An 11735-nucleotide genomic window follows, 5' to 3' on the forward strand; every position below is an offset into this window, starting at 1 on the left:
CCCTCCACGTCCCAAGGCCTTCGTGCACTGTGTAGCTTCCCCCTTTAGGGTTTGCTGGTGCTACCTGGGCCTGAGATCTAGGAGAACCGACGTCTGTGGGAGGAACATGGGGCCCCCAGCTGAAGAAGTTTTTGTCTCCTTCCCACACCCTTGTCCTGGATAAACCCAACAAGGGCCCAGGAAAAACGATCTAGATCCTGAAGCTGTTCACGGGCAGGGTGTGGAATGCTGAGGTCAGGATAAGAAGACCCTTGATGGACCCTCCCATCCCCCAGGCTGACTCCCAGCCTCTGCCCCAGTCCCTCCCCCCACAGGGCCCTTTTCCTGAGAGGTTTGGGGGCAGAGGCTAAAAGGAGCACAGGGGTCCTGGCTGAGTTGCTGAGTTGGTTGAAGCATAGTCCCCTGCACCAGAAGGTTGCAGGTTCAGTGCCCAGTTGGGGCACATATGGGAGGCAACTGCTCGATATTTCCCTCTCTCTCTCCCTCTCTCTCTCCCTCTCTCTCTCTCTCTCTCTCAGCAATGAAACATCCTTAAATGAGGATTTAAAAAAATAACACAAAAAATTCAAAATTAAACAAATAAAAATAAAGAAACACAGGGTACAGGCCCCAGCATGGGCTGCACCACCCGTCCCAGTGAGGAGCCAGCGGGCAGGAGAGTGCTCTGGGACGGCAGGAGCCCCTGCTCTGCATGTGGGGAGGCCCCGCCATAGCCGGGCCCTACAGGGCCTGGGCAACCCTGGGTGCTTCTGGGAAGGGCACCGTGGGCAGCTAGCTCAGAAGAACGTCCTTACAGTGTGTGCTCCCTCAGAGGCAGACGAACAAAGATTTGAGTGCAAGCAGTTTATTTTGGAAACGATTCTAGGAGACACCAGTAGGGAAATGGGAAAGTAAGAGAGAGAAGGAGGGGAGACAAGCCATAAAGGGCGTGTTACCCAGCCAGTGCCACTGTGGACGACTGGAGCTTAATCTTGTTAGGGACTCCCGGAGTTCCCCGCTGAGAGCTGGCGGACCCTCCGTGGGTCACTGCCGAGGGGAGGCCTTAGTTCCCTGGCACATAGCCTTCCTTGGCCGGCCGAGCAGGCTGTCTTGCTAGGATAACAGGTTTGGTTGTGTTTTTAATGAATGAGTGAATGAAAGAAAGTGGTCAGATAATTCTAACAGGACTCTTTTTTCCTAAAGGTGAAACGCCACCTGGACCCCCTGCCTGCAGGCTACTTTTATAATGGCACCCAGTTCGTCAATTTCTTTGGTGACAAGACTGATTTTCACCCGCGTATCCTTGGAATCTGGGGCAGCGAGGCTGGGGAGGTGTGGAAGCCTGTCGGAGTGTCACTGGAGATGCCGCAGCCCAGCCCCAGGAGCAGCCGGGTTCTGGGAACACAGCAAATCCCAGAGTCGGGCTGCAGTTTGACCTCTCACAGTCATTACAATTGAATTTCTCCTTCATTCAGTGATGGCTGGTATAACTCTGTGGGCTGAGTTTAAATGCAGCCGCGGTGGCATGCTCCGTTCTGTGGTCATCAGGGTCGTTGTGATTTACAGGTTGGAGACTGGGCCTGGTGACAGTGGTCAATCTGTGAGAAGGCAGATAGGGGTGCATCCACATGCCAGTGGACGCTGAAGGGCTCAGTTCTAAGACCCTGTGCCAACCCCTGTCACATCCTTTGTAGCCCTGGTGCTGCCAGGATATAAAAGAGCCCATCAGACACCCTCTGTGTGTGCTGGGCACTCACTACCTCAGAGTCCCCACCTCACCCGCCCACAGGTCGCTCCGGGCCAGGGTAGGCTTTTCTGTCCTCGAGGTTCATAACTCTCTTCCTTAACGAGCTGCCAGTCATGGACCAGTTCATGAACGACTACGTGGAAGAAGCCAACCGGGAAATCGAGAAGTACAACCGTGAGCTGGAGCAGCAGGAATATCACGACCTCTTTGAGCAGAAGCCTTAGAGGAAGGCTGCAGAGTGTCCACTCTGGATGGAGGTGGACAGAACGGGCTGTCTGAGCCCCAGTTCCACGAGGCCCCTCCCTGGAGGGGCTCTTTGTTCTCCTTGGCCTTTGAGTGCTGGCTTGAGTGCATGTCGTCTTTTTTCTCTCTGCAGCGCTGAAGAGCATCACCTGCACCACAGACTGGGGGGAGGGGCCCTCGCCGAGGCTGAGCAGGCAGTGACTGCACCGTGTGTGCGGCTGGCAGTCCGGGACCTCTAGGTCTCTGATAACAGTGTCTCCTTTGGGCTGTTGCGGCACCGGCACCGTGCGAGGGAGGGGGAAGCTTTTGGATTGCACAGAGGAGCTGCTGGGATGCAGAAGGAACCCTAGCTACCCAAACTGGGACCACCCCTGGGGAAGGCCAGGCCACCACAAAGTTCAGGCCTCAAGACAGTGACCCAGAAAAGCCCTATCCCCAGTGCCTGCCTCCCTGGTCAGGCCCCTTCCACTGAAGGAGCTGGCCGAGCTGGCCCTGCTGGCCCCGGGCCCAGCCCTGGGGGGAGCAGCGTAAGTCCTTCCCCAGCCCAGGCCAGAGCCAGCAGCTTGGGCTGAGATCAGTAGCTTGTTTTAAAATGAGGGGATTTTCCTTATGGACTAAACAGGAAAGGTGTGCTGCCCTCCAGACGTGGGTGGCTGTTGAATTGACACAAGCAGCCCCCCTTGGGATTGGTTTGAGTTCCCCTCGTGGTATCACTCTGGTCTGCCTAATTCAGGGACCAGAGCAAGCCTGTTGCTGGAACCTCCCTGGCAACGCTTTGCCTCACTGTTGAGGGGAGTGTCCTGCAACTGCTTAGTCTTAAGCACTGATCACGTTTGGGTGTCCTTGAAGGGGGTTCAGTCTCTAGCACCCTCCCCTCCCCTCAGCCTTACCAAGGAAGGCCTGGTCTATGGCCACAAACTAGAGAAAACCCATGCCCCCGAGCATTGTTCCTAGCCCTGGACCTTTGGGCTCCAGGGGCCAGGAATTTCAGAGAATCCCGGTATCCAAATTAGAATTCCTTCCAGTGGCTTTGTTTTCAGATGGACCATAAAGCAGAGGGGAATTACAAGTGTGTCCCTCCTGAATTCGTGCCTGACCTCCAGAATCCATGTGGCAGAGGGGGTCATGAGCACTGATATTTAGGTGATGTCTGTTAGGACTTCAGCGCCTCAGCTGCCTAGATTGTAAATGCTTTCTGAAGTTCACCTTTTTTTTTTTTTGCATGCCTTAGGAACAGCCACATAGGTGAAACCAGCAACGTTTCCAGTAATGTAGGGGGTTTGAGAAAAGCCCCTGGTGCAGAGGAGAGTTGGGACAGGACGGAGCACACGTGGTCCGTGTGCCTGCTCACACGGGGGCCTGCCTGCAAGTCCTAAAGCAGTTGTCACAGGGGCTTGTTGGTGACATGAACTGACTTATATTAGAAAAAACCATTTGTATTTGAAGCCAAACGAACAAAACTCCAGGATCACTGGTTAAGAAATCTTGCATGCAGAAAAGCTTCTGAAAAGGCCCGTGTGCTCCAATCCCAGCTCCCATAGCCACTGGTGACAAGGCCCCAAGTCAGGGAGCCCCTGATGTCTGGCTGGCCAGAGCTTGGGGTTCACAGTGGGCCTGCCTCTGCTCCAGAATCAATAACATAGATCTTAAGTGCAATTGATAAAATAAGCAATGAGTTACTGTAGCTTCCTTTAGCTCTACTGAGCTCTTTTTAAAAACTCAAACTTGAGCAGCCTTAGAAAAGGGGGAGTTGGGTGGGTGGGTGGGGTGGGTGGGACCATAGGCCACTTCCTCCAGGGGGGTTGCTGTGAAGTTTTAAATGAAAGCTCCAGATCTGGGAGCTCTAGCCATCTCCTGGCTGCTGCACAAGAGAGTTTTTAAAGAGGGGTCGGAGCCCGCCCGTAACAGCGGGTCTCCCCACTGCGTGGGGCTATACTTACACGTGGTGGTTTCTGACCATTGTCCGTGGAAATGCTCTCTCACCAACTTGCCCCACTGTCCCGATTCCTCTCCTCCTAGAGGAAAAACTGTGATTACCTCAACTCGAATATGAAACTGTGATTGCAAAAAAGTCAAAACTTTAAGTCTAAAAGCCAAAAGGCAAAACTGGCTACGGCCTCCTTAGCCACTCCTCAGCCTGCTCAGGAGTGTGAAGGGGCACACAGGTGACAGGGCATTTCATTCCTTGGGGCACACTCTCCGTGCCCCCGATGAAGAGGCAACACTAGCGGTGCGCAGTGTGAGCTCCTTGAGGACGGAGGCCAGGAGGATGCGTCCTCCCCGCACTGCCCCTCCCAGACCTGCGGGCCCCTGGGTCCTGACTGTGAAGTTTAACGTCCACTTGATTCTTGCAGGGGAGGGCGGGGCCTTCGCTGTCTCCAGAGGATGGGGCCCTGACACTGTGCTTTAGATTTTGACGGTGGAAGTGGATGCAAAGGACCCAGCAACAACATCGGGTGCGGGTTCCTAGGAACAGGCGGGAGTCCTCCAGGGGCTTACATGCTTTTTGCCAACTTTCCTGTTAGCAGCTTCGGTTTTGTATCACCCAGAGTGAGTGTGATAATGTTGAAATCGCTGAAGTTATGGGTCATGTTACGTTTTGATGTGGGATTCTTCTTTCATTTTATTACTATTTTGATTTGAAGGAGGAGGCAGAAATCGGAGAAAAGGGACTGCCCTCGGAAGGGGCCGCTGACCAGTGGTCACGCTGGCCCCCCTAAGCTCTGAGGGCTCTCCGACCTGAGGCCTGGACGCTGGGGCCTGCAGGTCACAAGAAAAACTTCCCTCCTGAATTCATTTAGGATTTTGGAGAATTTTTGCACAGTAATAAGCTCTGAGTTGCTCTTCAGGCTTCTCAAAAGGGAAAAGTTAACTCAAAGATTGTGAACTATTAAGTATTCATTCCAGCCGCGTTGCTGACCTAGTTGGATAGTCGTACCTCAAAGAGTAGGTGAGAAATGGCTTCCTCATTGTCTTAGATTGTCAAATACTAATGACAGAAGAAGAGCTCACTTACGTGCCAAAATTCACTTTTATACTAGTTTTTCAGTGCTTTAATATTTGTGACTTAAATTTTACAACTCATTTACAGACACTACTGTAACTTCAGTGAAACTGAGTTGTGTGATTGAAGCTTTTTGCTTATTATAGTATTTATTACACTACTTAATTCCGTAAATATATAAAAGTAGTCTTCAATTTATTTTTCTATTATTTTACATGTTTTTACCTGCAGTTGTGTATTTGAATTTACCTTGGTAACTGAGACATAGTGCTAAGGATCAATAAACTCTCTCTGCACAAGCAAGGCCTCCCTAAGTTGCCTGTCCCCGTGAACTCAGTCCCGAGGTGTCCCTGTGAAACCGGAAAAGACTCTGCCGTTCGGGCTGCCTGTCACTACCAAACCCAATAAGCAGAGACAGGGATTGAATCTTTATGGACGCTTTATTCAGATGGCCGGAGATCTGAGAAGACGGTGGGCTCATACCCTAACAGACCATCTTAAATTCCATTTTAAAATGGCCCTTTTAATAGGGAGAACAAAGCGTAGGTAAGGGGTTTGGAATTCAGGGAAAAGTTCATAGGATTCAGCATTCTCGCCCTGGGCAGTGGTCTTGAGCTGCGCCCCAGGCAGAGGTCATCTCACCTGGAGTAAGGTGGCTGAGATACCATCTTGATTGCTTGCAGTCCTCCTGAGGCACAGAGGTGGGACTGCTTGTGGTCTCCTGGAATCAGTGGGTCATACCTTCAGTTCCTGGAGCAAAAGCTTTTACATGCATTGATTACTAAGCTTATAAGCTATTACTTAAACTAAAATTTTCCAACCCTTAGTCCCCTGTCACCTGGGGTGGGGTTGAGGAAATGGCCCACAGCCTGGGACTGGGGACTTTCCCCTAAGCTTTCCCAGGAAGCTTCTCTGCTGGGGCTCCCACTCTCCTCCCCACACCCCATAAAGGCCCTCAGAGACTAGAATTCTGTGTGGTGACCACCCTGGCTTGGGTGTGGGCACTCTGGAGCACTTCCAGGGAAAAGCCATCCCACCCTCCTGGGCCCCTATGAGAAGTCGCATCTGCCGACACACTCACCCTGGCCTCAAGAGGGCGGACAGAGCTGCGGGTTCTGCTGAGTCCTAGGCTGCAGCAGGAACCAAGGCTCCAGAGGCTAGTCAGCTGGTTTAATCCCAGTCAGAGCTCCTCAAGGTGGCCACCCCACCCTACTTTACAAGTGGGCGGCGACCAAAACACAAAGGATGCAGTGACTGTTCCAGGTGACAGAGCCACAGGCCTTGCCCGCCTTGGATCTCAGACGCCCTCCCTGGACTCCCAGGGGCATGGGCCTTGGGACCCACGTTCCAAGGCAGAAGGCGCCACAGCCGCGGAACTCTAGAGCAGCGATTTTCAACCGGTGCGCCACGAGATTTTTTCAAGCGTGCAACACCTGAATATGGAGTCGGGGGCACCAACCTCCCTCCCTTTTTATTGTCAGATAAAACAACAACAGGCAACACAACAAAAACCATGTGGTATAAGTGAATCAAAACTTTTGTCAGGCCGGCAAAACACATATTTCTTTGGTGTGCCACAGAATTTTAGAAATTAGTTTTTGTGTGCCATGAGGTGAAAAAGGTGGAAAATAACTGCTGTAGAGGAACAAACGCCAAATGCCCAACTTTCCCTGTGCAGGTGCCCGCCTCGCCTGCCTCACCTGCCCCGTGCTCCCAGTCCAGGGCCAGGACTTCCCGCCGCAGGTGGCCTCGCAGGGTTGCCAGCTGGGCGCCAATCACACCCTGACTGAGCAGGGAGGTGTGCCCCCCGCCCCCTTCCAGATCAGGGCTGACGGGAGGGGCACCACCTCCAGGCAGCGTGTCCACAGAGACCCTACTTCCTGTCCCACCCTCCTCACAAGCCTCCGGACAGGGGAAGTGCCCTGCTGGGAAGGTTTGGAAGCTGGCCCACAGGGGAGGCTGCAGGCTCTCTCAGACATAGGGGGAGGGCGGGGGGAGGGGGGGGAGGGGATGTTGGTCTAGAGGTTCTGTGTGATCAGTTAGGTACAAGCAAATGCAAAACTGCCTGAAAGGAGCCCAGAGAACTGGGGGAGCAGGTTGGCAGCCGTGTGGTGTACCTGACAACCTCTTTCCCCAGAGCCTCTGGCCTTCCGCCTGCAGGGCCAGGTTTGAACCTTGACGGAGATCCTGTGCTTGCTCTTCCCAGAAACCGCCAGGGTTTGGGGGTTACCCCCAGAGAATTGCCAGGGAAGTGGGGGAGACAGTGAATGAGGAAGGGCTCCTGGACTGGATGAGCTTCGAAGGCCAGGATGACCTACAGGCCAAGAAGCCTGGGAACCAAGAAAGGGGCCCATTCCCAACCTGGAGCCCACAGGGGACGACTGGGCATGCATGATAGTGGAGCCCCAGAATCCAGAAATGCTGGTGGGATAGGCATGTAGCAAGTGTAAGGGAGTAGAGGGTCTCAGGTGAAGCTGCTGAGAATCAGAGCACTCCGAGGAGCTTGGAGAAATACCAGTGCATTAATACCTACTGTACAATACAATTTAGAGAACAGTCACTCCCAAAGAAAATGACCATACACCCCACTTCTGGCCCGTGACGGAAAGGGCATGGCTTGGTTCCCGGCAGGGGAGTCCGGGGCAGTACCAGCTTCTGGTACAGCTGGGCCGAGGAACTCGGATCTCATCGGAGCCCTCTCTCTCCGTCCACATTCTCCCCTGGCGTGAAGCTTCCTCTACACCACCAGCAGCCTAACACCCCCAAAGGCAAGACCCGCCTTTTCTCTCCAGACACAGTCCCCAAGCCTGAGGTCCCGTTCCCATCCCTGAACCAGTCACAGTGGTCAGGAGTATTCTGACTGGCCTGGCCAAGGGTCACTGCGCACTTTTGATAGAGGAATTCAAGAGTTAAAGGCCATAGCCCTATGGGATAGGCGTAACTGGCTAATGCCTGTGGAAAGCTGTTATTCCAGGAGGTCTGCAAGCAATTCAGCCAGCCCACCTTCGTGCCCCAGGAGGCCCGCAAGCGCCGGAGGTGGGTTGGAGACGGAATCTGAGCCCTGGTGTTCCAGGGTGGGAACCTCAGATAAAGAATTGTTGATCAACAGATACAGAAGTACTAGGAAAATCGCAGCTGGACTGCAATTCTGGCCAATTAACCTTTTTTTCCAAACTCCTCAACTACCCTTTCTTCTCCTTATAAAAAGGTTGGTTTGAAATAAGATTTTAGATGATTTTTGAGGATACATACCCCCCACCCCCGCTCTCTCAGATCCCTGGCCATCTGAATAAAGCGCCCACGAAGATTCAATCCATATTTCTACTTGTTGGTTCTGGTGGTGACAGGCAACACGAACACTAACTTTTCACGTTCAAGGACTGCCCCCCCGCTGCCAACACCAGGACCACTGGGGAGCTGAGTCCCCCAGAGGGCATGCTCCCCAAACCAGCATTGCATGTCTTCATGGAGGCCACCTCTGAACTTTTCTGTTAGAATCCTACTTGATTTTTTTAAAGCTTTTTATTTATTTATCTTTAGAGGGAAAGGGAGAGAGAAAGAGAGGAAAACATCAATATGTGGTTGCCTCTCCCACGCCCCCTACTGGGGAGCTGGCCCGAAACCCAGGCTTGTGCCCAGACTGGGAATCAAACCGGTGACCCTTTGGTTCACAGGCCAGCGCTCAATCCACTGAACCACACCAGCCAGGACATGATTTTGTAAATTTTGCTTTCTGCTAGTCTTTTCTAGTTACAAGTGATAGCAAGCATAAAGTTGTTCCATTGTGGTGGTGGTGATTTTTAACCAAGGGAAGAAACAATTTTAATTGAAAACATTTTATCCACTAAGATCATATCCCCCTGCAGACAGAGAAAAGGCCACCATTATTTGCCTCTTTAGTGCTTCAACAGACACAGGGACACCAGTGTTTTACTGGAGCCTGTTTAAGGATTTTTTTTTCCTAAACAAAAGGAAAATCATGTAGTGTGGAAGGTGACTGCTGCTCCACATTGGTGAGGTCAGAAGTGGACCAGCTAGAGCGTGATTTTGAAGGAACAATTGACAAGATAAAGTGACTAGTAAGACGAGAGTGAAGGGGGTGACCTCAAGGTAGAAGTGGAAAAAGCCAAAGTGGAAAAAAACCCAACACTGAAACAATTCCAGAAACTTTTTGTTTCATCCTCCAAAAATGTGAAGAAAAATAAATTTGTTTATTCACAAATTATTACTGTTTTTCCCAGGCCTCTGCATTGCTAAATTGACCAGCCAAAATAACTTGCTAAAAAAAAAAAATGGCATCAGGGTCAGTAAATTTTATGTCTTAAAAATGCTAATCAAAGTGTGGACTTATTTACATTTTTTTCTGCAATTAATCCTGCTTTTCCTATACCAATACAGAAGTTTAATTTTTTTTCCTCTCATGGCTTCAAATACTTGAGAAAGTTTACATCCTCACTCTGAAGTTTCATGCCTGAGTGAATGTACATGTAATAGCAAAATAAGGACAACAGGAAGAGGAAAGATGGTTAGATAGCCAAAAAGTCATGGAATTTTCTAGCTAAAAAGACTAGATTTCAACCTCTTTGTTTTATAGATAAAAATTATCAGAGACTCAAAAAGGCCTGAGGGTGTTCCCCGGTGTCTTCCTGCTGACTTTCCCTGCCCAGAGCATGCAGCTTCCTGCCAGGCGAGCGCGGTCTGATTGGTGCTGAAGGCAGCGTCAGCCCTGAGTGGCTGGCTCCAGACAGGATCCTGGGCAGCCCCTGGACCCTGGGAACCAGCGAGATTGAGAGTCTGGACGGGGAGGTCATGAGGTTCACAGAGTGGCCAAGGGGGTGAGGATGGCCAGGAGGGTAACAGTCTGCAGGAACACAGGAGGCTTCGGGTGGTGGGTGCTGGGATTTAAAAGGAGTAGGGCCTGGAGGTGGGTGAGGGTGGGAAGTGCGAGAGGCAGCCCTGTGGCTTTTGTCTCCAGGCTCTCTAGTCCTGGGGAGCTTGTTGTAATGCAGATTTCTGGTCTCATCCGAGGAGTGAAAATCCAGGGTCCAGTTAGGTTTGTGGGCAGGATTACACCTCTGCCTTGGAGGGTCTTGCTAGAGGAAGCCTTGGGGCATCAACACACAGGGGGTGGTGTTTGGTGGTGTGAGTTCTCTAGGAGCCTTTTGGCTGAGATGCTAGGCCATGGAACTGGAACCCGGGTCAGAAGGCAGAAGAGCCTGACGAGGAGGCACTGGAGCCATCCTACAACCCTTCCTGTCCAACCGCCTGCAGCTGGGTAGAATCATTGAGCAGTGCCATTAGGCCTCCGTCAGTGCTGAATTCTGACTATGAGTATGGATGGGCATGGGGCATGGGGCATGGGGACCCAGAAGAATGTCATCGTGAGGGGAGCAGGTCCTTGGTGGCCCTCTGCAGGGCTCCTTGCCCTCCTGGCAGCCCCTATAGGAGCTTGGACCTTTCTCAGGAGGGGCAGACGGCAGCCAGGACAGAACTTAGTGCTGTCTCAGTTGGGTACCGAAGGGTCTTCCTCCCACCCACCGATACGGCCTGCAGATCTTCCCTGGGAGAGAGGGGAGGCCAGTGGAGGCCGCATTCCCTCCCCCAGCTCCCACCAGCATCACCAGAGGGATAGTGTGAGAACAGCATCTCTTTGGGGCAGTCAGGACTGCCTGCTCTGGGCAGTGAGAGCCCCAAGAAGCTTGTGTAACCAGAGCAACTACAGGGAAAGCTGATAGCTGCAGGTTGCGGGAAGCTACATTGGCCAAGGACCCAAGGAAGGCAAGGGCAGAGGGAAGGAGCAGACTGGAAGCCAGAATAAAAGGACTTGGTAATGGCTGTGGAGGCCAGGGTGAGAAGAATGCAGGGGTGTCAAACTCATTTTCACAAGGGCCATATCAGCCTTGTGCTTGCCTTCAAAGGGCTGAATGTAATTTCTGGACTGGATAAATGTAACTGCTCCTTAACAGTTAAGTGAGAGCTCAGCCCTGCCGCCCGGTAGAAACAAGGTGGAGGGCTGGATTTGGCCCACGGGCCTTGTGTTTGCCACCTGTGGTATAGAGGGAGTCAGGAGCACCTGGCTGGAAAACCCTAGTGGGAATGGAGGGCAGGGGACTGAAAGGTCATGTGGAGGCCTTCATTGGCTCGAAAACCTCTGGGACTATACACGGGACATCGATCACGCGTGCAACGTCGCAGGTTTACCTACACACACTAACAGCTGTGCTGGTGAGAGACAAATCCACGGCCCCACTTGGAGCTCTGGTCTGTCCGGGGTCAGGGCCTGGGCAGTGGATTAAGAATGAAGGAGGCAGAGCTGTAGTTAGGGGCCACGAGGGTCTTCCATGGAGGGCACAGGCACCTACTTTTGACAGTGTGTCCAGGGAAGCCTCTCTGAGAGACAAGGATGAAAGGAGCCGTGGTAAGAGCTGCACGCCTGCCCCCCAGGCACCAGACTACCAAGGCCTCCAGGCAGGAGGGCTGATTGTACTGGAGGAACAGCTGGCAGCCACCGTGGCTGGAGCAGCAGGTGTAGGAAATAGGCAGGGGCCAGGTCATACAGTAACCCCTACCCACTCCCCTAGGTCACAGCAGGGAGTTTGGGTTATTTTTCTAAGTGCCAGGAGAAGCCATTGGAGGTGGAGAATGGATTATGGGGAGGGGTGCATGGCCCAGTTCCAATGACGGGCAAGTCCAGATGAGGGACCAGGCTGGAGGCACAAGTGGGCAGAAGTGCTTTATTGCGAAGGTAAGCCCCTCAGAACT

At 52.4% G+C, this 11735-nt stretch overlaps 1 protein-coding gene across 3 annotated transcripts in view; it reads left to right on the forward strand.

Moving 5' to 3' along the window:
• Positions 1 to 5276, forward strand: part of C9H20orf194 (chromosome 9 C20orf194 homolog) — a 125905-nt gene extending 120629 nt beyond the window's left edge. For all 3 annotated transcript variants that reach the window (XM_028524790.2, XM_036009614.1, XM_036009615.1), the window contains exons 36-37: positions 1183 to 1276; positions 1838 to 5276. In XM_028524790.2, coding sequence (XP_028380591.1) covers positions 1183 to 1276; positions 1838 to 1950 — 207 coding nt within the window. In that variant the 3' untranslated portion in view covers positions 1951 to 5276. The remainder of the gene's footprint in view (positions 1 to 1182; positions 1277 to 1837) is intronic.
• Positions 5277 to 11735: the final 6459 nt, after the last annotated feature.

Source organism: Phyllostomus discolor, chromosome 9 (genome assembly GCF_004126475.2).
Source record: "Phyllostomus discolor isolate MPI-MPIP mPhyDis1 chromosome 9, mPhyDis1.pri.v3, whole genome shotgun sequence".
NCBI classification, from domain to species: Eukaryota; Metazoa; Chordata; class Mammalia; order Chiroptera; family Phyllostomidae; genus Phyllostomus; species Phyllostomus discolor.